The sequence below is a fragment of the Brassica rapa genome, chromosome A06 (genome assembly GCF_000309985.2).
Source record: "Brassica rapa cultivar Chiifu-401-42 chromosome A06, CAAS_Brap_v3.01, whole genome shotgun sequence".
Classification (NCBI taxonomy): Eukaryota; Viridiplantae; Streptophyta; class Magnoliopsida; order Brassicales; family Brassicaceae; genus Brassica; species Brassica rapa.
The window spans coordinates 27301417-27325804 of NC_024800.2; the positions used below are offsets into that span (position 1 = coordinate 27301417).

Genomic DNA, 24388 nt, shown 5'->3' on the forward strand with positions numbered 1-24388 from the left:
AGACACAAGTTGTTCGCAATAGACTAGGATTATTATTGATGATGTTGTTAGGAATTACTGCTTAATTACAACTAGTCTAGTTTGTTTAAAACCAAATCTCATTATATTAATGATGTAGTTAGGAATGTTAGATAGCTTTTCTCTTCTGTAATAAGTTTGGATTAGACAGTTCTTGTTCGGAGTTAGCCATTTATTTGCGTTTGTACTTTGTAGTCTTCACTTCCTCCTATAAAATCAATTTTCTCTTCTCACTTCTTTCATCTCACTCGCTTTTCTCAAATATATCTCTTCTCTTTTCTCTAATATATCTGTTTTCTTTTCTCTAATATATCTCTTCTCTTTTCTCTAATATATCTCTTGTCTTTCTCGAATATATCTCCTCTCTTTTCTTACTGCTATGGATCCAAATAATATTCATAGTCAGAGCTCTAGTTTATTAGGACTGCTTCAGAGTCAACAAGGGAGCGTTTACCATGGTGGTATTAACTTTGGTGATTCTCAACCTATCCCGTCATTCAGTTCACAACCATCTCAAGTACCACCAGTGCCCCGTGGTGTTAGACGTAAATGGGACCCGGCTGATGACGAGGTGTTGATCAGTGCGTGGCTCAACACCTCTAAAGATGCAATTGTAGCAAATGAGCAGAAGTCGGGGACCTTCTGGGATAGGGTTGCTCATCTCTATTCCTCAAGTCCTCATGGATTAGAAGATGGTGAGAGAGAACCCGGGCAATGCAAGAAAAGGTGGCATAGAATAAACGATGACGTTAACAAGTTTTGTGCCGCATACTCCGCAGCAGAGAGACAGCATAGAAGTGGTGAGAGTGACACTGATCTTCTAAAGAAGGCGCATGAGATCTTCTTTGCTGATCAAGCTAAGAAGTTTACTCTTGAACATGCGTGGTGTACGTTGAGATTTGAACAGAAGTGGCTTTCCCTTAACGCACCTAAAGCTGGCAACGGTGAGAAGAGGAAGAATGTTGAGACAACGACACAACCTTCCACCACCGACGGTGTCGTTGATGCTGAGCGGAGGCCAGAAGGAATCAAGGCTGCTAAGGCTAGAAGAAATGGTGGTAAAGGAAAGAGTTGATGCAACCGGACGGTTCGAATGAACCGGACATTATTCATGCGTATCGTGCAGCGTCTCTCCACAGAAGTACGGTATTTTCAAGAAAGAGTTGATGCAACCGGGCGGTCTAGTCTTACTGCACTCCAAAAATGTACCGCAGCAATTCGTCAATTGGCTTATGGTGTTGGAGCTGATGCAGTGGACGAATATGTCCGAATGGGTGAAACAACTGCTCGAGGATGTTTGCACAATTTTGCCGCCGGAATAATCCGCTTGTTTGGCAATGAATACCTAAGACGTCCCACACCGGAAGATCTGCAAAGACTACTATACTTTGGGGAGCAACGTAGGTTCCCAGGGATGATTGGAAGCATCGAGTGTATGCATTGAGAGTGGAAGAATTGCCCCACTGCTTGTAAAGGAATGTATTCACGAGGAACCGGAAAACCAACGATTGTCTTAGAGGCGGTGGCATCATATGACCTCTGGATATGGCACTCCTTTTTTGGAGCTCCAGGTACTATGAACGATCTTAATATTCTCGATCGATCACCCGTTTTTGATGACGTAATTAACGGAATAGCACCACAAGTTAACTTCTATGTTAACAATCATCCGTACAATTTGGCTTATTATCTCACGGATGGTATTTATCCAAAATGGGCTACATTTATTCAATCTATCCGACTACCACAAACTCAGAAGCATTCTGTATTTGCTCAAACCCAAGAAGGTGTGCGAAAAGATGTCGAGCGTGCATTCAGAGTCCTACAAGCTCGGTTTGCCATTGTTAGAAATCCATCTAACATATGGGATAAACGAAAAATAGGTAATATTATGAGAGCTTGTGTCATACTTCATAATATGATTGTCGAGGATGAACGATCGTCAAGAACTCAGTACAACATTGCTGAATTTCGAGAAAGAGAAGAGGCGGATACCTTTACCGTCAATAATCCGTCACCTCTCGGCACTCCACTTGAACGTCGGACGAACCTTCGGAATCGAGAAACCCATCAACATTTAAAAAATGATTTGATTGAAAATATATGGAATAAATTTGGACATCTTCCAAATAACATATAGTTTCTAAGTTTCTATTTGTATTGGAATAAATGTTTGTTTGTTTTTTTAAATTATGATTTTGTATTTTTTTTTTTTTGTAATTTTCTTAACATTTCAATTTTAATGTTAAACTTCTATCTTATAAGTTTTAATTAAAACTTCTTTACATATATTATCACTTATTCAAATAAAAAATTAATTAAATAATAAACTAAGAGACAATCAAAGTCCCACTAATAATCCACTTAGTCCCTTAGTTTAGGTCCCTTAAAATAAAAGTTTAATTAAAAATGCTAAGGGACTTGAAACACAATCCCACCATTGTGGATGCCCTAATGTCCATCACCTATAAAACGAAGCAGTATATTAATAATTGAACTGCATAAGTTTTAAAAAATAATTTTATATAATACAACCTTTGACCACAAGAGCAATTTATTAAGGAATCAAACCATATCAAATAATTTGAATTATTAATTGTAAGTTTTGTAGCTTGAGAAAAGATTATGCATTTGAGTTTATCTATATTTGGTTTTGACAAAGAGTTAAAGTTTCCATTATATGTCACGAATTTTTAATCTTCGTTGATTTATTAAACATTTTTTATCAAAATTTATATTTGATAATACATTTACGTACCAAAAGAATAGATTGTATTATTGTTGTTGTTATATCATCATTCGAGTTTAAAATAAAATTATTTCACTTACTTTTGGGACTACTAACCAAAAAAGCTATTGAATGAACTAATTAAACAATCTCATTAAAAGTCGCTTAAGTAAATAAAGAGGTACAATGTTAAAACTGAGATATAGTATAAGGACCAAATATAAAATTCACATAATATGTACAGAATTAGAAAAAAGTAGATAATCAAAATCATTAAAACGCGAGGACAAAGAGAGAGAAGCGTCGGTATATTATTAAACAGAGCGATCAACAAATCGAATCCCATTTGAAGAGAAACTCGAAGAAGACGTTAATGGCGGATACCGTCGAGCTACCGAGTCGGTTAGCGATTCTTCCATTCAGGAACAAGGTTCTCTTACCTGGCGCCATCATCCGAATCCGCTGCACTTCTCATAGCAGGTAGACTCTGCTTTCTTCTTCTTCTTCCTCCTCACTGCTTCAACAACCGAATCGTGCCAAAATGGTTTGAGTTAGGGTTAATTTTCTGGTGGTATTGATTGTAATTGATTATCGGTAACCTTAATCGAATTGGATTAGAGTTTATGTACAATCGTAATCTTGTTGATTTCAATTGACCGTAACTTGTTTTGCGAGTGTAGTGTGACGCTAGTGGAGCAGGAGCTGTGGCAGAAAGAGGAGAAGGGGCTAATTGGTATCCTACCTGTTCGAGATGATGCTGAGGGTTCTTCAATTGGGACGATGATTAATCCAGGTACTGCGAAAGTTGATGAGAATTGATTTGATGATGTTGATTATAATATATTTTTTGCCTTAGGTGGTGGAAGTGATTCTGGAGAAAGAAGCTTGAAGTTTCTAGTTGGCACAACAGATGCTCAAAAGTCTGATGCTAAAGATCAGCAGGAAGTTCACTGGCATAGCAGGTCGTTGCACCCATTAGATTGTGATTTTAGTAAAACTAATATGAATGCTGTGAATCTGAGTTTCTTATTTGGTTTGATTCTGGGCATATGATGAGTGATGATGTTGTTTCTCTAATGTTCAGGGGAGTAGCAGCTCGTGCTCTGCATCTTTCGAGAGGGGTGGAGAAACCAAGTGGAAGAGTTACGTATGTAGTTGTCCTTGAAGGCCTGAGTAGGTTTAACGTTCAGGAGCTTGGAAAAAGAGGACCATACTCTGTTGCGCGGATTACATCGCTCGAGATGACTAAGGGAGGTAGGATATGTTATGTCCCTTTGAAGCTTTTGGTGATTACCGATGTCAAAATTTTATTTTCTTAAGCAATTCAGTTGTTCAGATACTACGTTAAGGACCTATATATTTTGCTGCTTAATCATGCAATTGAGTTTTTTCTACAGAATGAGTTTTTCTACCTTTTGAAAGACTTTGATCTCTATAGATGTTATTTCTCATTTTGCTTCTTAAACTGAAAAATGTATGCGTTTAAGAACTGTTTGAGGTTAGAGATTCTCACATAGAATAGTTTTGAGTCAGAGCTTGTTTGGTAGTGATAGTATTTCTGGCTTATTTCAGGTTCGTCACCAGATTTTAAGTTTTTATTGCATTTGGCTATATGCTAGCACATTGATGTCTTTAGCTGGTTACCTTTCTGACATCTGCAGAGTTGGAGCAAGTGGAACACGATCCAGATTTTGTAGCACTGTCACGCCAGTTTAAGACCACTGCTATGGAGCTGGTTTCCGTGCTTGAGCAGGTAACTTTAGTGAAACTGAAATAGCTTTCTGTTTTTGGTTCCTCTCAGGTTTCGTTGTTGCTTCAGGATTAGAGTTTGTAGGATTACTTCAAATTTTTGATAAGTTGAATCTAATGGTATTTGCTTTCACGAAATTAGTTGTCTTTGGGTATTTTTGGTCTGTCCATTGGATCAGTTGCTTAGTTTTCATCTGATTATCTTGATTGTACTAATAAATCATGCATTGATTCTTCTTTCAGAAACAGAAAACTGGTGGAAGGACAAAAGTTCTTTTGGAGACGGTTCCCATTCATAAACTAGCAGACATATTTGTTGCTAGTTTTGAGATGAGTTTTGAAGAGCAGTTATCTATGCTGGATTCAGTTGACCTTAAAGTTAGACTTTCAAAGGCTACTGAACTAGTTGATCGGCATTTGCAGGTTAGCTGTTGCTATTCACACATTAATTATATATTTCCTGTACTTTTCCTCTCGCCATTGTGAATTAATGTTGATGTTGTTGTGGCAGTCAATTCGTGTGGCAGAGAAGATTACTCAAAAAGTGGAGGGCCAGTTGTCAAAGTCACAGAAGGAGTATCTCTTGCGTCAGCAGGTTGGTTTTGTTTTGGCACTCGGTGTCAATCTGAGAGGTTATACTCTTAAGTGGTATGACAGTGGAACTTGTTACTGTAGATGAGGGCTATTAAAGAAGAGCTTGGTGACAACGATGATGATGAAGATGATGTAGCTGCACTTGAAAGAAAGATGCAAGCTGCGGGAATGCCGTCTAACATATGGAAGCATGCTCAAAGGGAATTGAGGTATGCTGTGCTAGAGGAAAATTGCTAATGGCTGTATGACTGTGGGCCAAGTGGAAGACTCAATTTTCTTAATTGTAATTTTTCTTTCTTAATTTCCTTATGCAGGAGACTAAAAAAGATGCAACCTCAGCAACCTGGTTATAACAGTTCACGAGTTTACCTGGAGCTTTTGGCCGATCTTCCTTGGGAGAAAGCAAGCGAAGAACATGAGTTGGATCTAAAAGCAGCAAAAGAACGTCTTGACAGTGATCACTATGGTTTAGCCAAGGTCAAGCAACGGATCATTGAATATCTGGCTGTTCGAAAGGTTGATTGTTTGTCTTTCTTTTTCTCTTTTCGAGTGATTCATCTTCAGTTTCCCGGTTTTATCTTGATTAATACTTATCTACTGCAGCTTAAACCGGATGCTAGAGGCCCAGTTTTGTGCTTTGTTGGTCCGCCAGGTGTGGGCAAAACATCTTTGGCATCATCTATTGCGGCTGCGTTGGGTAGAAAATTTGTTCGCCTATCTTTGGGTGGTGTTAAAGATGAAGCTGATATTAGAGGACACAGAAGGACTTACATAGGAAGCATGCCAGGGCGCCTCATTGATGGTTTAAAGGTGAGTTTTTTTCTTTCTTACTAAAGACACATATCTAAGTGATGCTTAAAAAATCTGAGAGAAACTTGGGGATGTATTTTAAAAAATGAACTAAGCTGTAGCAGATAAGTTTGATCGGTGTATGTCTGAGTGTCTGTTTAACCTTGAAAATATTAAGTGAAACAAAGTATTGTAGATCATGAAAATGATTGCCACTTACCTTTCTGAACGATCTGTTGCAAAACTGCTGCTGTGGATCCTTCTAATATGTGAATGTCTTGTTTGACTACAATCATTCATGCTGGATGGTATATTATATCTTTTTTTATTACTTACTGTTTCGCTTTATGTTTTTATTAATAGAGGGTTGGTGTTTGCAATCCGGTTATGCTGTTGGATGAGATTGACAAAACAGGCTCAGATGTTCGGGGTGATCCAGCTTCGGCACTGCTGGAAGTTTTGGATCCAGAGCAGAACAAATCTTTTAATGATCAGTATCCTATCATGTTTCTTATTTCAACAATATACTAGATTTAGTGTCCAAATTTTGTTAGCCATTTTGAAAGTTTCTTGAGTTTTAAATTTCACATTCTCTTAGGCAACAACGATATTCTTTCATAGTTCCGCAGATGATGAATCGACAGTTGCCCTTAACTGGAAAATAGCTATCTGAATGTTCCATATGACTTATCGAAGGTGGTTTTCGTTGCCACTGCGAATAGGGTTCAGCCTATTCCACCTCCTCTTTTAGACAGGATGGAGCTAATTGAGTTGCCAGGGTATACGCAAGAGGAAAAGCTGAAGATAGCAATGCGTCATCTGATTCCTCGAGTTCTAGATCAACATGGGCTGACTTCTGAGTTCCTCAAGATTCCGGAGGTACATTACTATTTTAAAAACTTTGATGCAATGCTGATAATCTTCTTCCGTGGGTGGCTTATGCAGTTTCTTATTTAGTTTTTTCTTCTTATATTGACCGTAGGCTATGGTAAAGAATATAATTCAGAGGTACACAAGGGAAGCCGGTGTTCGTAGTCTGGAAAGAAACTTGGCTGCTGTGGCTCGTGCAGCAGCTGTAATGGTCGCAGAGCATGAACAAACTCTTCCAGTGAGCAAAGATGTGCAGAAACTTGCCTCTCCTCTGCTCAATGGTAGAATGGCCGAGGGAGGCGAAGTGGAAATGGAAGTTATTCCAATGGGTGAAAATGATCATGAGATTGGAAGTACCTTCCAGAGTCCCTCAACTTTGGTGGTGGATGAGACCATGCTTGAAAAAATCCTTGGGGTAAAGCTTACTCTCAACTATATGTATAGCGGAATGTTACATTGTGATACTGTGATATTTGTGGAACTTAGTCCTGTGCTGTTTTTTTTTTCCGGGTGTAATGCAGCCTCCAAGGTTTGATGACAGTGAAGCAGCTGATCGAGTGGCATCAGCTGGCGTTTCGGTGGGTCTCGTCTGGACTACTTTCGGTGGAGAGGTCCAGTTCGTGGAGGCTACATCCATGGTGGGCAAGGGCGAACTGCATTTGACTGGCCAACTGGGAGATGTTATCAAAGAATCTGCTCAGTTAGCTCTTACATGGGTAAACACCTTCACTTGACCGCATCTACTATTTGGAACTATTTAGTTGATCACCTATTGATGTTTTATAGGTAAGAGCCCGTGCGTCGGACTTCAAGCTAGCACTTGCAGGAGACATGAATGTTCTTGATGGACGAGACATCCACATTCACTTTCCTGCTGGTGCTGTGCCGAAAGACGGACCTTCAGCGGGAGTGACTTTAGTGACAGCTCTGGTTTCGCTGTTCAGTCAGAAACGAGTGAGGGCAGACACAGCAATGACCGGGGAAATGACACTCAGAGGTCTCGTCCTACCCGTTGGTGGCATCAAAGATAAGGTAAGCCACTAGTTCTAGCCAGCCCGGATCTTCACACACGGTAGAAAAACTTAGAAAAATGAAACTGGGTAAACATTATTTCTTAAGCAACTGAAGCTTAAAAATGTGTATTTATAACGACCGGGTTAATGTATATACAGATACTAGCTGCACACCGATATGGTATAAAGAGAGTGATTCTACCGCAGAGGAACTCGAAGGACTTGGTCGAAGTACCCGCTGCTGTACTCTCCAGCCTGGAGGTAAGATTTAGAACTTCAATCATAAATCTTCTTCCAGCCCATGCTCTGGTTTTGCCTTCGTTTTCTAAATTATTGGCTTGGTGGTTCTGCGGATTAGTCTGCGGTCAACCACCAAAACAATAAAATACGTTTGGGTTTGGCTTCTCTATAAAAATAACGATGATGTAAATTGGTATGGATGAACAGGTGATATTGGCAAAGAGAATGGAGGACGTTCTGGAGAATGCATTTGAAGGAGGTTGTCCATGGCGTAACCACTCTAAATTATGACAAACATGACACAAAGCTCTGTCGTCTCCAAGACCGTCTCTGTCTCATTTGGTAAGGTATCATCGGAATGTCTGCATCTCCTTTTCTTTCTCCCTCTCTCACTCAGATCCGGTCTGTATTGTAACTGGCTTATGTCTGTATGTAATCTAATTTAATTTAATATTGATTTATAATTATGATAAAAGGTGTTCGATATTTAAAAAGTCAGAAAATAAATCATATATATGTCGCTCTATCTGCAACATTAATATTTTTCACTTCGATCGAATGAATACTCGAGTAAAAGTGAGCGCATTTTGGTTACGCTGTGATCTTCCCCTACGTTACATTGTTCTAAGTACTAAACTTGCATTCAATAAAGAGAAATTATTGAAATTGACATGACTTCATAATAGGCATGTAAACACCAAGTAATCGTAAATTATTTCTAACTTATTATTAATTTATTATTAACATGTTGATTTAGTAAACACGACTACTTGTTTTTTCGTCATAGAAAGAAATTGCAAAATAATGCAAAGTTAGGAAAAATAATATTAGGAAATGAAAAACATAACCACAGTCGGGAACGTAATTTCTCATTACTAAACAAAGGAGAAACTATGAACACAAGAAAGTTTATGTTGGTTTCAGTCTTCAACAAAATCATTTATTTCAAACAAACTCCAAACACAATTAAAACAAGAAAAACAATCAGTTTCTTATTACTTCAAATCCTTTGTAGTAGTAAAAAAGGGATTTTCACTAATCATTTGAAAAAAACAAATGATTTTGTTTTTCTTTTCCTTGGAAGAAATAGCAAGGGAGAGTGAGAACCTTCCCTTTAGCCTGTGAGAGCTGCGTTCATGGCACTGTGAACTTCAACACCAATCTGTGCTTCTGCTTTCTCAAGATCCGTTGAGGCAGCAGCAAGTTTCTGTGTGAACTCAGCTAAACCCTTTTGCACTTGGCTGGGGTCAATGTTCTCAAGCGGCACGGCCTCAACCGCGATTATGTCAGCCACGGAATTTGCGTGGAGAAACGCGAATCCACTGCTCACGAAGTATTTATTCACGTCAGTGCCTTCGTGAACGGACATGATACCGGGTTTCAGCTCAGCGATTGTTGGAACGTGTCCAGGCAAAACACCCATTTGTCCTGTTGTCGCGGGAATAATGACCATGTCGACCTTGATGTGGACAAACGAGAAACCTATCAGCTTTGAGTTATGATTAAATATATATACAAAGAAACGAATCAAGAACTAGGTTTAGTTTTGATTTTGTGTGAGAAGAAGATCATAAAAGCATTCAATGCATCAGGAAGTCTGAGACGACAAAAGCTCTCAATGCATGCTCATACTGATATTTGCCGGTAAACGAATAAGTCTATCCGAATTCAAATGTTATACGACATTGATAAAATTGAATAGATTACAACTTGCCATAGAGATGAACTCATGATATATCACATCACTTCTTTTTTTTTTGTAACACATACAAATCAATTCATTTCAAATATATTAACATTTAACAATCATCACGGTTTCAAAAACACAATAGATCATATATGATACAATCATTATATATCAATCCCATTGTATAAGAAACCAAAAAAATAGACTAAACATTAGGATCATTTGCTATGAACAATAAAGAGTTTTTGCAATACAAATATCCAATTTTAAAGATTTGACCAGCAAAGAACTTAGAACCATCATCAACTATTCTCAGCATTTCAGCGATGAATCTAACAAGCAACATTTCATTTTCAATCACCAGGGAACTAATCTGAGATTCTGTTCTACACTTTCCACACATTCTCATAAACCAAAAGCCATTCACGATCCTATGTCTCAAACATAGATCAAACCCTAGAAATTCAAAATGCGAACACCGATCGATCGAGGAAGAAGGAAACGGACCTCTTTCCCGGAAAGCTCAGATGCGTAAGGGAGCACGAAATTGACGGTGAGCTTCGTCGGAATCGAAGAGGCAGTCGACGGACGAGGCTTCATGAAGGAAGAAGGAGTCTGTGGCGGGTCCATGTTCGGCGCGACTTTCTTCCATGACTCCACGAACGTCGAATCGATCGTCGACGGAACTTCCGTTGAGAAGCCACGAGCCGTCGCCGATTTAGAGGTTCCGGCGGCGACGGATCGGGAGAGGAGGCGAGAAGCTTGTCTCAACATGGCGGCGATTTGGTGGTTACAGATGAGAGAGATAGGGAAAGTCTCTTTGTAACTCCTCCTCTGAAGCTCACGCGCTGAGATTAGCGAGTGAAGCAGAGTTTTATTTCTTTTGGGCCTTAGTTAAGCCCACTAATAGCCCATTTAACTAATCGATATATCCTCTCGCCTTAAGTGGGTTCATCAATTTCAAACCCTAATCACGATGATGCCCTCCTCGAAAGCCGTCGTCTTTGCGAGGCAGATGGCGAAGAAGATTCGCGCTACGACGCCGTTTACGCGCTTCATCTCAACGGGCGACGACAACCCTCCCGAGCCTTTACCCAACAGACCCTTGCGAGGGCAGAGATCTTCCAACTCCTCCGCTAAGCCTCCGCAAGACACACTCTCTGATCATGGCTTCCTCGAACAGTTCAAGCTTGGTGTAGTCCATCAGGAAGAGGAGCGAAAGCCCAAGGAGGAAACAAGCCAGCCATTACCGCCTCCCGAAGACTCGGATGAGATTTTCAAAGCGATGAAGGAAGGAGGAATGATTCCTAACGCTGTCGCCATGCTTGATGGGCTATGCAAAGATGGGCTTGTGCAGGAAGCGATGAAGCTGTTCGGGTCGATGCGCGACAAGGGTACGATCCCTGAGGTGGTTATCTACACTGCTGTTGTGGAGGGCTTTTGCAAGGCTCATAGAATTGATGACGCTAAGAGGATTTTCAGGAAGATGCAGAGCAGTGGGATTACTCCAAATGCGTTCAGTTATGGTGTCTTGGTTCAGGGATTGTGCACTTGCAACATGCTTGATGATGCTGTTGATTTTTGCGTTGAGATGCTAGAGTCTGGTCACTCTCCCAACGTTCCCACTTTCGTTGGATTGGTTGATGCCTTGTGCAGAGAAAAGGGCGTTGAACAAGCTCGGTCCGCTATTGACACGTTGAACGGGAAAGGATTTGCTGTTAATTTGAAGACCGTTAAGGATTTCATGGAGAAGACGGCGCCGTTTCCGTCCTTGGCTTGGGAAGCCATTTTCAAGAAGAAACCAGTCGAGAAACCTTTCTGAATGTAGTAGCAACCCTGGGACAGAGAAAAAATAAAGACCTGCGGGTTCAGATTATCCAGTTCGGTGTCTTTGGCCTGTGATAGATATTATATCAAATGGGTTTCAAAAGTTTCAGACTTTCGAGTCTTGGAAGTTAGAACCATCTTTGATCAAATTTAGAAATTCGGATCTGAGGTTCAGTTTTAGTTAAATGTGTTAAATCGGTCAGATTTTATAGCAAAAATTGTTACCAGATTGGATTTGAATATGTTATCGATCAGGTAGGTTCCAGTTTCATGGACAAAGAATGGTTCCATATTTTCATAAATATATATAGTTGTTTTTTGAGTCGGGCTCAGATTTTGTTATGATAAATGTTTTAATTGTTATATGTTCAGAAAAAAAAAATAGTTAACCCAGAAATAGAACTGAATGTAACAAAGGTAGATCCATCTAAAACATTTACGTTGTTGCAAAACTCTAAGCAATCACATAACTCACTTTCTCTCGCTCTCTAAACTAACATTTCTTCTGGCAAAAACCCTAAAAGTTTACTCCAGAAATAAAAACCAGATAACACCTAACACTGACAAGAAGTTGTGCTTTTTTTTTACTAGATTTACATGAAAAATAAGATATACCCAACTTTTTTTTTTGTCTTTGGATCGTCAAGCTCCAGATTCATATGCCCAGAAAGTATCTGGATCGGGACAAAGAAGAGAAAAGTCTGGTACTTCCAGATTTGCGACGTGCCAGTCAAGGAACCGAGCTTGTATCGACTTGAGTAACAAGAGGACTGTTGGTAACACCCACCACTTATCATCATCTCTGCCAAAAACATATACCAATTTTGACATCAAGTAATTACAAACTTTGTACTGAATATACAGTAGTAACAAGTAAAAGAAGCTTAGTGTTCCATAAACAAAATCTTAAGATTACAAACTGATTAAAAACACGATTTATTACCTTATGGCGTCCCAGATGTTTGTCATCTCACTTAGTTGGTCAGAGAAAAACCCAGAATGAATGACACCGCAAATGAAAGCCACAATCTGCAATGTACTTTGTGAATAAGAGACAATAGATAGAAAACGAGGTCACTTTGTTTTGAAATATGTGTGTCGACTTACGACGTTTGTTAGAGATGTCGCGTTCCAAAGGGCGTAGATACGAGTAAGCGAAGCTCTTCTCATTTCTCTACTTAATAAAGCGTTAAGGCCAGCAGGGAATGGGCAAAGCAGAGCGAGAGGGAGAATCAGGAGGATAGCGAGAAAGGCTGCGAGGGCAAGCCAATAGAATTGAAGCAATGCAAGGAGCGTTACTGAGAGATCCGCAAGAAGAAGGATGGAGATGAAACGGAGAAGAGTATCCTGCATATACACCACATGAAGGTTTTGCTTATGTTAATACCAAAGAAGAAAACAATCAGGAGAATAGTTCGTTATTTAGGAGTGGAGAATAGTTCGTTAATTAGGAGTGGAGAATATGTAACCTGACGACCAACGGGTCGAGTATTGTTTAACAAAAGAGAAAACGGAAAAAGTAAGTCCCTCCTGTACTCCAGAGATTCTATTGAAATCTCATTGATAAGGCCTCCGTTTATTCCACCATTGATTCTCTTCCGAGATAAGCCATGTCCAGGTTGGATCAAGTTTTGTTGCAGCTCGATAAGAGATTTGCTGGGACATGTAGAGCTGCTCCTAGAAAATGGAGTTACGATTACGCAGGGTTTTAGTTTCTTAACTCTAAGAGATGTGACAATAACTAGAGAGGCACAAATCTATCATGGCTTTACCGAGGGGTATCGTCGTCACTTCTGCTGAATGAAACTGATCGGCTTACATCGCTCATAGGAAAATCGCCAACAAAAACCAAGATACCAAGTTGGTAATATCCAGAAGCTGTAGCTTGAAACCATCCAAGCTCAATTCTTACACCGTGGAATTCGAGTTGAGGATTTCCATGGCTGTTTATCCACCTAATGACAGGAAGTAATGCTGAACGAATTGATCCGTGCCTCACAGTCCTAAGCTGTGCATTTAAACCGGCAACAAAGCGGTGCAAAACACCCGGTGGGATGTGCTGTAATAGTGATTTGAAGCCTTTAGGAGAGTTTCAGAGTAGAGATTTTGGAAGGGAAACAAAAATAGAGAGAGATAAGCTAACCTGGCCAAGAAGATTTGTTAGCAGTGCGTCACTATGAAGACTGTAGGGTGACATATAACTTCCATCTCCACCAAAAAGTATGCACATTGGGAATCTTTTCTGTATGATAGAGACCATATCTACACGTTTCTCGTCACCGCCAAGAAAAAAATCTACATACGCAACCATCAGATCCGGAGTGGCTCCAACCTGTTTCGACACACAGACGGTCAAAATGCGAAGTAAAAGCTAGCTAGTTGTGAAGCAACACATATAACATTAGATTATACGAATCCGTACCTTCATGCCTTTGTAGAGAGCCCTAGATCTGCATGAGCGGAGGCAAGAATGGTCATATTTAGATTTCACATATTCTTGAAGGCGATGAATCTTTCTCCTGCGACGCCATTGTTTCCAAGACCAGGCGCAAGGATTTGCTAGAACTAATAGAATGCTGTGAACAGACCCTTCCCACCAATCATAAGCCGCGGTAGAGTTGATCTCATCAATAAATCTGTTAAAAGCATCCTCGTACCTGCAAATAAGAAATGTACATAACAATGAGTGGACGTGCCTTGGAATAAAAAATGAGCCAAAAGTCAATGTCACATTGTCAGAAAAGAGTAAGACTGAAAGAAAATGAATCTGGACTAATGACATACTACTTCAGGAAAATGGTTAAAAGACATAAGAAGTAATAGTTCAGCGACTTCATCAAAACATTCTGGCATCCAATCACAACAGATTTTGACCCAGTCAAGTTATATCCTTACACTATCTCGATGATTGCATCGGGAGGAGAGTAGGGTAGATGCCAAGGTTCCCTGAAAGTGTTTGGACCCATGAAGTACATACGATAAGCGTGGGTTTGTGTATCGTCAGACTTTGCGCCTCGGACCTAGAATGATAAGAGACAGGCGAGATAATTCAATTGACAAATTCGTCTGTCTTACAACAAGAAACCGAAGACTTGGGACAAAATGATGTCTGCAAAGCCATACCTCAGAGAGTGAAAGAAGATGGGGTAAACAATGAGTACTCTGCTGTTCAATAGAATTGGCACCATAGAAGCTTAATCTTAGCAATCTGATACTTAATGTGCTTAGCAACAGACCAAGAACCACCACCACACCAGATAGAAGAAGAGCAAAGGGAAATGGCCCCCCAAATGTATAGACAAGCTCTTCCAGAGGTGTATAGCAGTTTGGCAACCTGTACTTGTCAGATACACATTTATAGGGACAAACAGGTTCGCTAACTCCTCCTGCAGGTTCAAAGCGCCTCCCATCAGCAGACATCACAGTTAAGAAGAAACAAGGGATCCAGGGATGGAAGAGCAAGAGAACTATAAGATATATACCTCGTACGTATACAAATTTTGCACGACTTGGAAGATGTTCAGGCGGGCAGGGTGTACAAAGACGTTTGTCAGAGCCTTCAACATTCTTGAATGTCCCAATGGGGCATTCCTGAAACAATAGATGAAAGCCAGAAAATAGAGTGTGTCAAACATAAGCAAACATGGCAAAGATTTGCAGTGGTGGTAAACGCTATTAGGTTTGTCTTTCTTTTCTTTATTTTGCTTGGTAAGCTATTGGGTTTGTCTAATTTCGTAGTTTGTTACACCCATTTTGTTGCTAAAATTAAGGATAAGCAGAATTGCCATACGACTTACCAAGCAAAATGTGCCATAGAGTCCCTTTGGACACTTTTTTCCAGTCATTGTTCCCTCTTCCCCGAAACGGCCTCCATTGTCCCCTGCACCTCCTCTGCAGACATCATAGAGGAAGCATTTTTGCATATTAAAAACACATCTGTCAGATTCTAGAATCTGAGTCCAAAATTTAGCATAAAGAAAATAGTATAGGCAGTCTCAACTACCAAACGCTAATATTTATCCTCTAATCCATGGTGATGTATAGTACTAGGAATCAATGTATATATGCATGCTTTTACCCCACTAACTACAAAAGACCCACAAAGTAGCAATCATGCAAGGGAGATTGCTTGAGTTATCATGAAAATGGTGCATACCTATTACTAATTGACCCCTTGACAGTTGCAACAGGAAAATATTCGTCACCAGTGTGTAACATGTCCCAGTGAAAGTGAAGTCTTCCACCTCCACCCCCACCACCCCCAATAGGTCCACCTCGGCCCCCTCGAACTGTTAGAGATGAATTCTTTGAGAGTTCGAGCATCTGAAGGAAAAGAAGAATCGTCCCACCAGATCCTCCACCAACTCCACCAACCAAAGATCTGTTAGCCTTCGTTATTGGCTCTCCAAGGCTTTGGCCATCAGAGCTTAGAGATCCACCGAGATTAAGCGTCAAAAGGGGAAAGTGGATGGAGCCAATTACTGAAAAAATGGAAAACAAATTTGTAAATGTGACATGACAGAGTCAGATGAGTAAACAGATAGTTCAGTCTACTATTGTTAGCTGCCAGTTTTTCTAAAACAATAGAAAAATAAAAATAGTACTGACCAATCATCCCTCCACCAATCACATTCCCATATGAATTATCTGGACTTTCAGCTCCGCTCCCTAACTCACAAGGAAAATCCGGATCGCCGTAGGTATGACCTCCATTGCACACTCTCCCATTAAAAATGCCTGATCCTCCTCGCCCTCCATGCCCAGCACCACTACCAGCCCCATTCGAATAAAGTCCTTTCCCCAGTCCCCCACTACAACCTGTCATAGGAATTTAATGCATAGAATCCAAAACCACATTAATCTTCTTAAATACGTAGAAAGGTATTAAAATGTTAGCTACATGGCGAAAGTATGGCTGCAAAAGGGCAAACTCGGCAAACTACTATAGGAATTTGTTGAAAAGGGATGGAAAATTGATTTATGTACCAAATCCAGATGCACTGATCAAGCCTTCATCAGTAACCACTACCGTTCTTGCCCTATGAATTTGAATTATGCTTCCTTTAACAAATCCACTCACAAGAATGTCCTCAACACGACATATCTAGAAATTAAAAGGTAGAAGATTAGTAAAATTTTGAGGCTACAAATTAAAGAAAAGAATTTGTAAGAAGCAGTCAAGTCTAATTCCACAAGGATAATATCACAAAAAGACTAACTATGCACAGCTAAGGTGTTACATGATAATGGAACTCACAATTACTTTGGCTCATAATATAAGTAAAAAGTTACGATCAGCCCACTATTAGACTCTTTACTTGTGTTACTACCTAGTAAGTAGTACAAAGTCTATACATCACAAAATTTAACTCGTGCCAGAAAGATAACTTTGAGCCATCGAGGTACTTCTTTATCAAACTTACCTGAAGGGAAAAGGATAGTGTATAATTGACATGGCAATCATCCGGCGGACTTATCAAGTCTATTGGGCATGTCTTGCTTTCACAAAGGGAACGAGTAACCCTGGAAGAAAGAAAGAAAGAAAGAAAGAGATAAGTGTTTCAATAATTAAGTCCAGTACTAATCACCCTCACAAAATTTAATGCAAACGTATAGGAAGTCATACTCACGCGTTTTTGCTTTCGTCGTCGTCGAGTGGTGCTTGTAGCATAGAACCTGGTCCAACCTGCAAAAAATTAAGAAACTGTTAAAAAGAGTTTTGCATACTCCACCGATGACTATGTCTAAGTGTTTGTAATAGACAGAACGAAGAATGATCGCATAATAACATAGATGATCATGATAGATATAAACAAATCAACAGAACTTCGATGAAATAATCATGTTTAAATAATACTTTCTTACAGTTATGTTGTAAAACTGAGATAAGGAAAGTCTCTGGCCTTTAATTGCATCCCCAGGACCCGTGAGCGTCAACATTCCTTGACCATATACACCCAAGTTCGCATTAGAAGTAATGACGGATTTTTCCTACAATAATAAGAAGTCAAGACCTGTCTTCCAGTTCAACCAAAAGAGACATGATAAGTTTTACAAGTATACCGTTAGAACTGCAAGGTTGCGAACTTCAAGGACAGAGGAAGGCACTGCAGGGTTTCCTTCACCATCAATTTTAATTACAGAATTCAACATGAGCAGCATCTTCGTAACAAGCCGTAATGCACCATAAACCTTCATTTATGGACAAAATAACTTAACAAGGCATACAGAAAAGCAAGACAGTACAGGAGAACCAATATTATTACTGTACGGTTAGGAACAATAACCTGCCTTTATAACGGAGTTACTCATTAAAAGCTCTTCTGCCACAAGCTCGAATTCTGAAATTGGATACTTTGATAGCCCGAAGACAATGCTGCTTCCTCGATAAAGGCTGATTTGCCCTCTGACCTTTACAATCAGAAAAGTAAGAAAAGAATAAACATGTAGGGGTAGTGCCAACTCGAAGTATTTTTAAAGAAAGAGAGACCAAGGAGCTTAATAAACAAAATAACGAAAAGAACTAACAATTGAAAGGTCAACAGTTAAAAGAAAGCATATAGAAAGTCATCCATATTCTAATAAATAACTTATATTAAAAATTGTACGCGGATCACAAAGGAATCAGGGCAGAGAAGATCATCATTCAGGAAATAAACTGACCTGCATTCTGGTCCACAGCAGCGGAACCAAAACTTTTGCATGATTATCTACATAGATGTTTGACCACAGAGGCCTTGTAGGAAAATCAAGCAAAGGAGTTTCTGTCTCTGTAGTCATGTTATCATTTCCAACCCTCAAACTAAATAACTCTGCGTTAAAGTACGTTCCAGCAGCTCCAGCATTCTTGGGGCACCCAATACTTGCACCGCCTGCAGTCATATGAAAATAGAACCAAATAATTTAGCACGGAACACAGCCCAAATAGAGAACTATATCCACAGGAAACTAGAAAGGACATCAAGTATTTGCCCATAGAAAGGTTTATACAGCCCAGTTAAGTAGCAAAAGAAATACAAACCATGAACAAGAACTCTGACATCTTCTTGTATGCTGTAACAATCAAGAGAGATCCTTCCTCCACCACCTCCACCCCATCCCCTCCCACCTGATGCCGATATTTTACCATAACCCTTCCTACATACCCAAAAGACACATGAGAAAGATCAAATTCCAGCAAAAGACACAACACTTTAGATGGACTTACAGCTTCACCGCACGAATACAAATACTTCCTCCAGATCCACCACCACCTTCCTCACCACTATCACCACCATCAGCAGCAACAGAACCATTCAACACCACCGTATCCTTCAAAACAAGCTTAACACGACCTCCACCTTTCCCTCCCGCCTTCAACTTAAAACCTCCCTCACTCCCATAGCTCCACGGCTCATGCAACGACGACCACGAATACACATCCCCACCCCAATAAGTCGACACATTACTCTTCACACACGAAGCGCCTCTCCCACCGTGCCCTCCCCCCGCACCATCCCTCCCAAACGGCGTTCCGCTAGTCTGCGAAGGCGGCGCTCCACCCAGCGCCGTCGTGTAGATTGAAGAGTTCCCATCCATGGTTAAATTAACAGCCGCGAGAATCACTGATCCAGCGACGATTCTCGCCGATTGTCCCACGTGGATGTTCCCGGAGACGTTGAAGGTGATCGTACATCCTCGGAGAGGGCAATCGACGGAGACGTGCGCGAGGACGTTGAGGCTCCCAGTCCCGAAGACGCGAACATCGGAATCGAATCGGAGATTTGAGTTCAGCGTGCAGGTGGTGTTCAGCGATCCAACGCCGTCGAGATCCTGACACGTCACGGGCTCGGTTGAGAGAGACTGTGGCGTGGTGGAGACCAGAAGGAGGATGCACAAGAGGAGGACGAGTTCGAGCATATCGAATCAGTCAGCGAGATGAGCTTACACTAGACGACATCTAAGTAGAGAGTTCGAGAGAAGGAAGGAGAATCTGGGATTTGATTCGGATCTTCAGCAGATGTGAGGGAGGTCAATAGATTTTCTTTTATGTTTTACTTCGCTTTCCTTTTTCTTTGAGAGAGAGAGAGAGACTGTTATGGAGTTGAAGCTACGCTTGGATCATATGTACAGCTGTCCTCAGTATCAAAGATAAACACTAAAGTTAGTAAATACGTAAAATCAAATTTGTTTTTATTTATTTGTCACTTTATTGTTTGTTCCCTTTATTTTTTAATAGGCAGAAAATTGAATAAACGGAGTTCACGACATCGATCAATATGTTTCCATAAATTACGAGACTGTTAATGCAACCGTTACGAACGTCTTTTCTTTTGTCTAGATTAATAAACTAGAGGCGGTCAAGGCATAGTATCAGAGATTCAGAGGAAAAACAAATCAAAGATTGACTTGTACATATCTATTTTAGCTTAATTTTATTAGAAATCGGTCGGCTCGTGGCAAAATACTGACGTCAAACTCCTATAACGCCAGGGGAAATGTGTCATAGCTCAGATTAATTTTTCTAGTAACGTACAACAGATTTGGAAAATGAATTTTATACTTGGCTTGTTACAATATTGAAAGAATAATAAATTTTCAGTCGTGTTAAAAGCCAAAATCAACGGAGATGACGATGAAGATGATTAGGGCAATTTTAAAAGATTGGCCCAGCCAGATTCTGAATCTAGTGACCGGAGCGAGCAGGTATAAAGCTCACGGCATCTCGCATTTTCATATTTTATTTTCTAAAATTTCAATCCGTGAGAGAGTCCCTTTCAGATATTTGTTTGATTTTAAAGCTAAAGTTAAAACCCCGATAGTGGTTTAATAGCCAATATACGAGAGTTTCTTGTATGTTCAGATCAAACCAAAAACAACAGATGGAGGCATGGAGCGTTCCTGTGGTTTCTTATAAAATACATGGGCCCATTTCGGACTCCAGACAAAAGTATACATTTAACACCGCCTCCTGTCGAGTTGACACATGTTCAAGGTTACAAGGAACGGCCAGCAAAAATAGACGAATGTAAATCAATCAATATCAACCGTAGCCAACCCCCCACCCACACCAAAACATAAACCAGATTAAGTCTATTTGCTGCGAAAAACTTTTCGACATTTTATTTTTTAAATCCTTCAAACTAAAAGATATATTTTGAAATGAAAAAGAAAAGAAATATAAGACAAAGTGAACTTAAACCATATCAAACATAGAATATATGTTTATGAATATACCGAAACCGTATCAATGATTCAGCCAAGCAGCAATATCCAAATAAACCAAGAGCTTGTAGTAATCATATCAATATCACCAAACACCACCACCAAGTTCTAAAAAATCTATAATAAAGAATGATATTAAAATATTACATGGAAAAAACAAACATATAATCCCGAGAGGATTTAAGGACCAAGACTTCTCCCTATTATGTAACCAGAAACATGTTTCCATAACATCTAAGGCATCATTTGTTTGTCTGAATTTATGTATAGAGTGTATTTTCTCTAAATGAACCCACAATCTTCACATAAAACTTTTTCTGTGAATTGTTCACACAAAAGGGACAAACCTGAGACTGAAGATTAGGATTGTTCACACCAAAAGGATTATGTTATCCATACTCCTGGAATGAGTCGATAAGCCAGCTTGGGTGAAAAGACCTTGTGCTCCGGGTGAACACGCACTCGAGACATGAAATCATTACTGTTTGTACGAGATTCAGCTGATTAGAAAGATGAACTTCAAGATGGGTTGGCTAAAGACGTTTTTATTAGAATCAGACAAGAGATTACAAGATTGTCGGGAAATAAGGAGACAAGATTAGAGGTCTAAACAACAAGATCAGAGTGATCGATAGGAAACCCTAAATCTAGCCGCTTAGTGTGTAGGTTTTGTCCAAAAGGTCATCTCTTCGTTGCCTCTTCCTTCCTTCTAATAGTCCCCTTGTCCGTGATGCCCTAATCGTACTGTCCTTTGGGCCCTGTCACCAAAGGCCGAGTATGCGGGCCTTGGTACTGTTCTCTCTAAGCCGAGTATAATTGATCAGCTTGGCCGATCAGCTTAAAGTACTCTAGAGTCGAGCCGACGTCTCTAGCCGCTAAGCCGACTAAACTCAGCCGAACTTACCGGACTAGAGCCTGTTATTTGATGGGCCTTGTGGAGGGATGTAATTCATCTCCTACAATTACTCCCACGAAACGAGAATAACTCGCCTTGAGCCGTTGGTCGGCGACGAACTGTTTGTTGTGCGCTGAAGTGATGGGGAGGCGGAGTGGAGTGTAGCCGTGGGTTTGAGGTATTGTTTTTGTCGATTGATTGTGAGCCCACTCACGGTCGAGTGGCGTGTGCTGTGGAGTCGCATCAGAGGCATTTGTAGAGCCCACTCACGGTCGAGTGGCGTGTCTTAGTTGGATATGGAGATATCTACACAGAGACGGTTATCTATTGCAACCAGGCCAGCAGATTATGAAACCAAATTTTGGTTGTGGTTGTTTTCGAATTGGTTGAGCAGTTCTAAGTTCTCATAGCGTCAATAGTTTGGAAGCTTTTTATGAGACATAGATCCTTAATCATTGGCTTATTTATAGAAATCTTCAAATTTCATCGTCGGAATAAAATTTCTGGTCTTTGGACTATTCATCACCGATGAGGAAACAAGCTGCTATGGAGATTGTGACAGTGCGTTCATACATAGCTAAGCAGGCATCTCTTGGTTATATCACCTTTTGGTTGAGGAAGCCATTGTTGCGGAAAAAATGCTATGGAAGTTGGTCAGAAATAACCAGTTTATTTGGTTAGACGTGCTTTCTTTATTTTGCTTTTGTTTTATGCTCCTTTCAGCTTATCTATACCATCTACTGATGAGTGTATGTGTTGATGTGGCTTAAGCCAAAACTCTGTTTCTTTTACAATTTGAATAAATCGGTGTTAAAAAAAACAAATAATAAGTTGATTAATTAAAATTACATAATATAAATATCATACATATAAATATATATATATGTGTATATATATATACATCCGATTTATCAATTATAATAATTATATACCAAATTAAGCTGTCAAAAAAAATTATATACCAAATTACATACATAAGCAATAACCAAAACTTTTCTGTATTCCTTTTTTAAGCCAGTATTTATATCTATAGTATACTAAAACAAATCAAGAACCAAATTCAAAACAACTTAAACCATTCAATAAATAGGTAAATACAAAGATAGGAAAAACTAAAAACAACCACACCTACGCATTAAAAAATAAAAACCATCCATTTACGTAGCCTCTACTTGGAAACCTCCTAAGCCATGAAATAGTCGCAAAGCCCTTTCTCTTCGTTTCTAACTGCTTTCGACGAAAATCGATCATAGAGAAGTCTACCTTGTAGACATCTCTCTCAAATTCGATTCCCATTTATCGTTTACCAACATCAATTATGCGACTCTCTCGTAGTCCTACCCCTTTTGTTCTCCTCCTTCTCGTTGTTGTTGCACCAGCGGTATCGGCTGATGTAGCTATCTTGAGAACGGATTATTACCAAAAAACATGCCCCGACTTCAACAAAATCGTGCGTGAAGCCGTTTTAACCAAGCAATCTCAACAGCCGACAACTGCTGCCGGAACACTCCGTCTCTTCTTTCACGATTGTTTCCTTGAAGGTTGTGATGCGTCTGTTCTGATAGCGACCAACTCGTTTAACAAAGCGGAACGTGATGATGATCTTAACGACTCCCTCCCAGGAGATGCTTTCGACATTGTCAATCGCATTAAGACAGCTCTCGAGCTGTCTTGTCCTGGTGTTGTGTCATGCGCTGATATTTTAGCGCAGGCAACGCGTGACCTTGTCACAATGGTAGGAGGACCTTACTTCGATGTAAAGCTTGGTCGTAAAGACGGACACGAATCCAAAGCCCATAAAGTCCGAGGAAACGTCCCGATGCCTAACCAGACGGTCCATGACATTCACGGGATGTTCAAGAAAAACGGTTTTAGTCTACGTGAGATGGTAGCGTTAAGCGGAGCTCACACAATCGGATTTTCTCACTGCAAAGAGTTTAGTGACCGTCTCTACGGGTCAAAAGCTGATCCAGAAATCAACCCGCGATTCGCAACCGCTCTGAAAGAGCTATGCAAAAACCACACCGTGGACGACACAATCGCAGCGTTTAACGACGTGATGACTCCGGGAAAATTCGACAACATGTACTTCAAGAACCTAAAACGAGGACTAGGGCTATTAGCTTCCGACCACCTCCTTATTAAAGACAATAGTACGAAACCGTTCGTTGAGCTTTACGCAACTGACGAGAAAGCATTCTTTGAAGATTTCGCACGTGCGATGGAGAAACTTGGTACGGTTGGTGTTAAGGGGAATGGAGAAGGAGAAGTGAGACGTAGGTGCGACCACTTCAACAATCTAAACGTATAAGCAAAGGAAAATACGAAAACAAAATGATAATATTTATGTTATTTATTTGCGGAGAGAAAGGAGAATTGTGCAGAAGAAAGGTTTCGTTGGTATTATATGTGTTTAAAACTATGTATCGTAAGCAAGGTACTGTAACAATTCAATATAAGATGTTTGTTTTTTCATGAAATTGCTAACTGTTATCTAAAATTATATTTATACATAGATGTATCGAACCATTGTAGTTTAACATACATTGTATGGTTGATAATGTTGCCAATAAAATTAACTAATTAGGAAACCATGCATATACACCAATTAAATTATTCTGTTAGCAATGATAGTAAGGCAAAGTAACAGAATCATGACTATAAAATCATATGTTTGATATCATAAAACTATTAGATCTCCAAAAACGGTATATATATGCAAACGTAAATGGTTTGCAAATTAATGAGTCAGATGTTTATGGAATACAAAAATT

The 24388-nt window shown here is 39.8% G+C and overlaps 6 protein-coding genes across 7 annotated transcripts; 4 read left to right on the forward strand and 2 right to left on the reverse strand.

Annotated features, from left to right (window-relative positions):
• Positions 1-397: 397 nt before the first annotated feature.
• On the forward strand, positions 398-1093 carry LOC117126157 (glutathione S-transferase T3-like). Its single transcript, XM_033273586.1, has one exon. It carries the CDS (start codon positions 398-400, stop codon positions 1091-1093), a length of 696 nt encoding a protein of 231 aa, XP_033129477.1.
• A 1884-nt stretch (positions 1094-2977) lies between these two features.
• LOC103827674 (lon protease homolog 2, peroxisomal) lies at positions 2978-8527 on the forward strand. Its single transcript, XM_009103206.3, has 17 exons — positions 2978-3226; positions 3427-3539; positions 3603-3708; positions 3831-4000; positions 4408-4499; positions 4739-4918; positions 5007-5090; positions 5171-5298; positions 5404-5605; positions 5693-5899; positions 6242-6372; positions 6544-6757; positions 6861-7163; positions 7270-7464; positions 7535-7780; positions 7921-8022; positions 8209-8527. Exons 1-17 carry the CDS (start codon positions 3120-3122, stop codon positions 8290-8292), a joined length of 2664 nt encoding a protein of 887 aa, XP_009101454.1. The 5' UTR covers positions 2978-3119; the 3' UTR covers positions 8293-8527.
• Positions 8528-8836: 309 nt separating this feature from the next.
• On the reverse strand, positions 8837-10519 carry LOC103827675 (ATP synthase subunit delta', mitochondrial). Its single transcript, XM_009103208.3, has 2 exons — positions 10196-10519; positions 8837-9460 (listed from the first exon to the last, which is right to left on the reverse strand). The coding sequence occupies exons 1-2, from the start codon at positions 10460-10462 to the stop codon at positions 9116-9118; spliced, it is 612 nt and encodes a 203-aa protein (XP_009101456.1). The 5' UTR covers positions 10463-10519; the 3' UTR covers positions 8837-9115.
• Positions 10520-10626: 107 nt separating this feature from the next.
• On the forward strand, positions 10627-11837 carry LOC103827676 (pentatricopeptide repeat-containing protein At4g38150). The gene has a single exon (XM_009103209.3). The coding sequence runs from the start codon at positions 10665-10667 to the stop codon at positions 11508-11510; it is 846 nt and encodes a 281-aa protein (XP_009101457.1). The 5' UTR covers positions 10627-10664; the 3' UTR covers positions 11511-11837.
• A 60-nt stretch (positions 11838-11897) lies between these two features.
• On the reverse strand, positions 11898-19621 carry LOC103827677. 2 transcript variants are annotated; one of them, XM_009103211.3, is made up of 22 exons: positions 18723-19621; positions 18537-18652; positions 18179-18387; positions 17807-17926; positions 17579-17707; positions 17381-17506; positions 17146-17201; positions 16939-17038; positions 16502-16619; positions 16124-16333; positions 15672-15996; positions 15313-15406; positions 14998-15106; positions 14639-14901; positions 14411-14535; positions 13938-14172; positions 13659-13847; positions 13288-13574; positions 12985-13186; positions 12623-12862; positions 12459-12544; positions 11898-12317 (listed from the first exon to the last, which is right to left on the reverse strand). In XM_009103211.3, exons 1-22 carry the CDS (start codon positions 19412-19414, stop codon positions 12158-12160), a joined length of 4191 nt encoding a protein of 1396 aa, XP_009101459.1. In that variant the 5' UTR covers positions 19415-19621; the 3' UTR covers positions 11898-12157. The 2 variants fall into 2 exon arrangements, with proteins under 2 accessions (XP_009101459.1, XP_009101458.1); XM_009103210.3 differs by having other exon boundaries at positions 12985-13192.
• Positions 19622-22741: 3120 nt separating this feature from the next.
• On the forward strand, positions 22742-24129 carry LOC103827678 (peroxidase 65). The gene has a single exon (XM_009103212.3). The coding sequence runs from the start codon at positions 22933-22935 to the stop codon at positions 23923-23925; it is 993 nt and encodes a 330-aa protein (XP_009101460.1). The 5' UTR covers positions 22742-22932; the 3' UTR covers positions 23926-24129.
• The last annotated feature ends 259 nt before the right edge of the window (positions 24130-24388 follow it).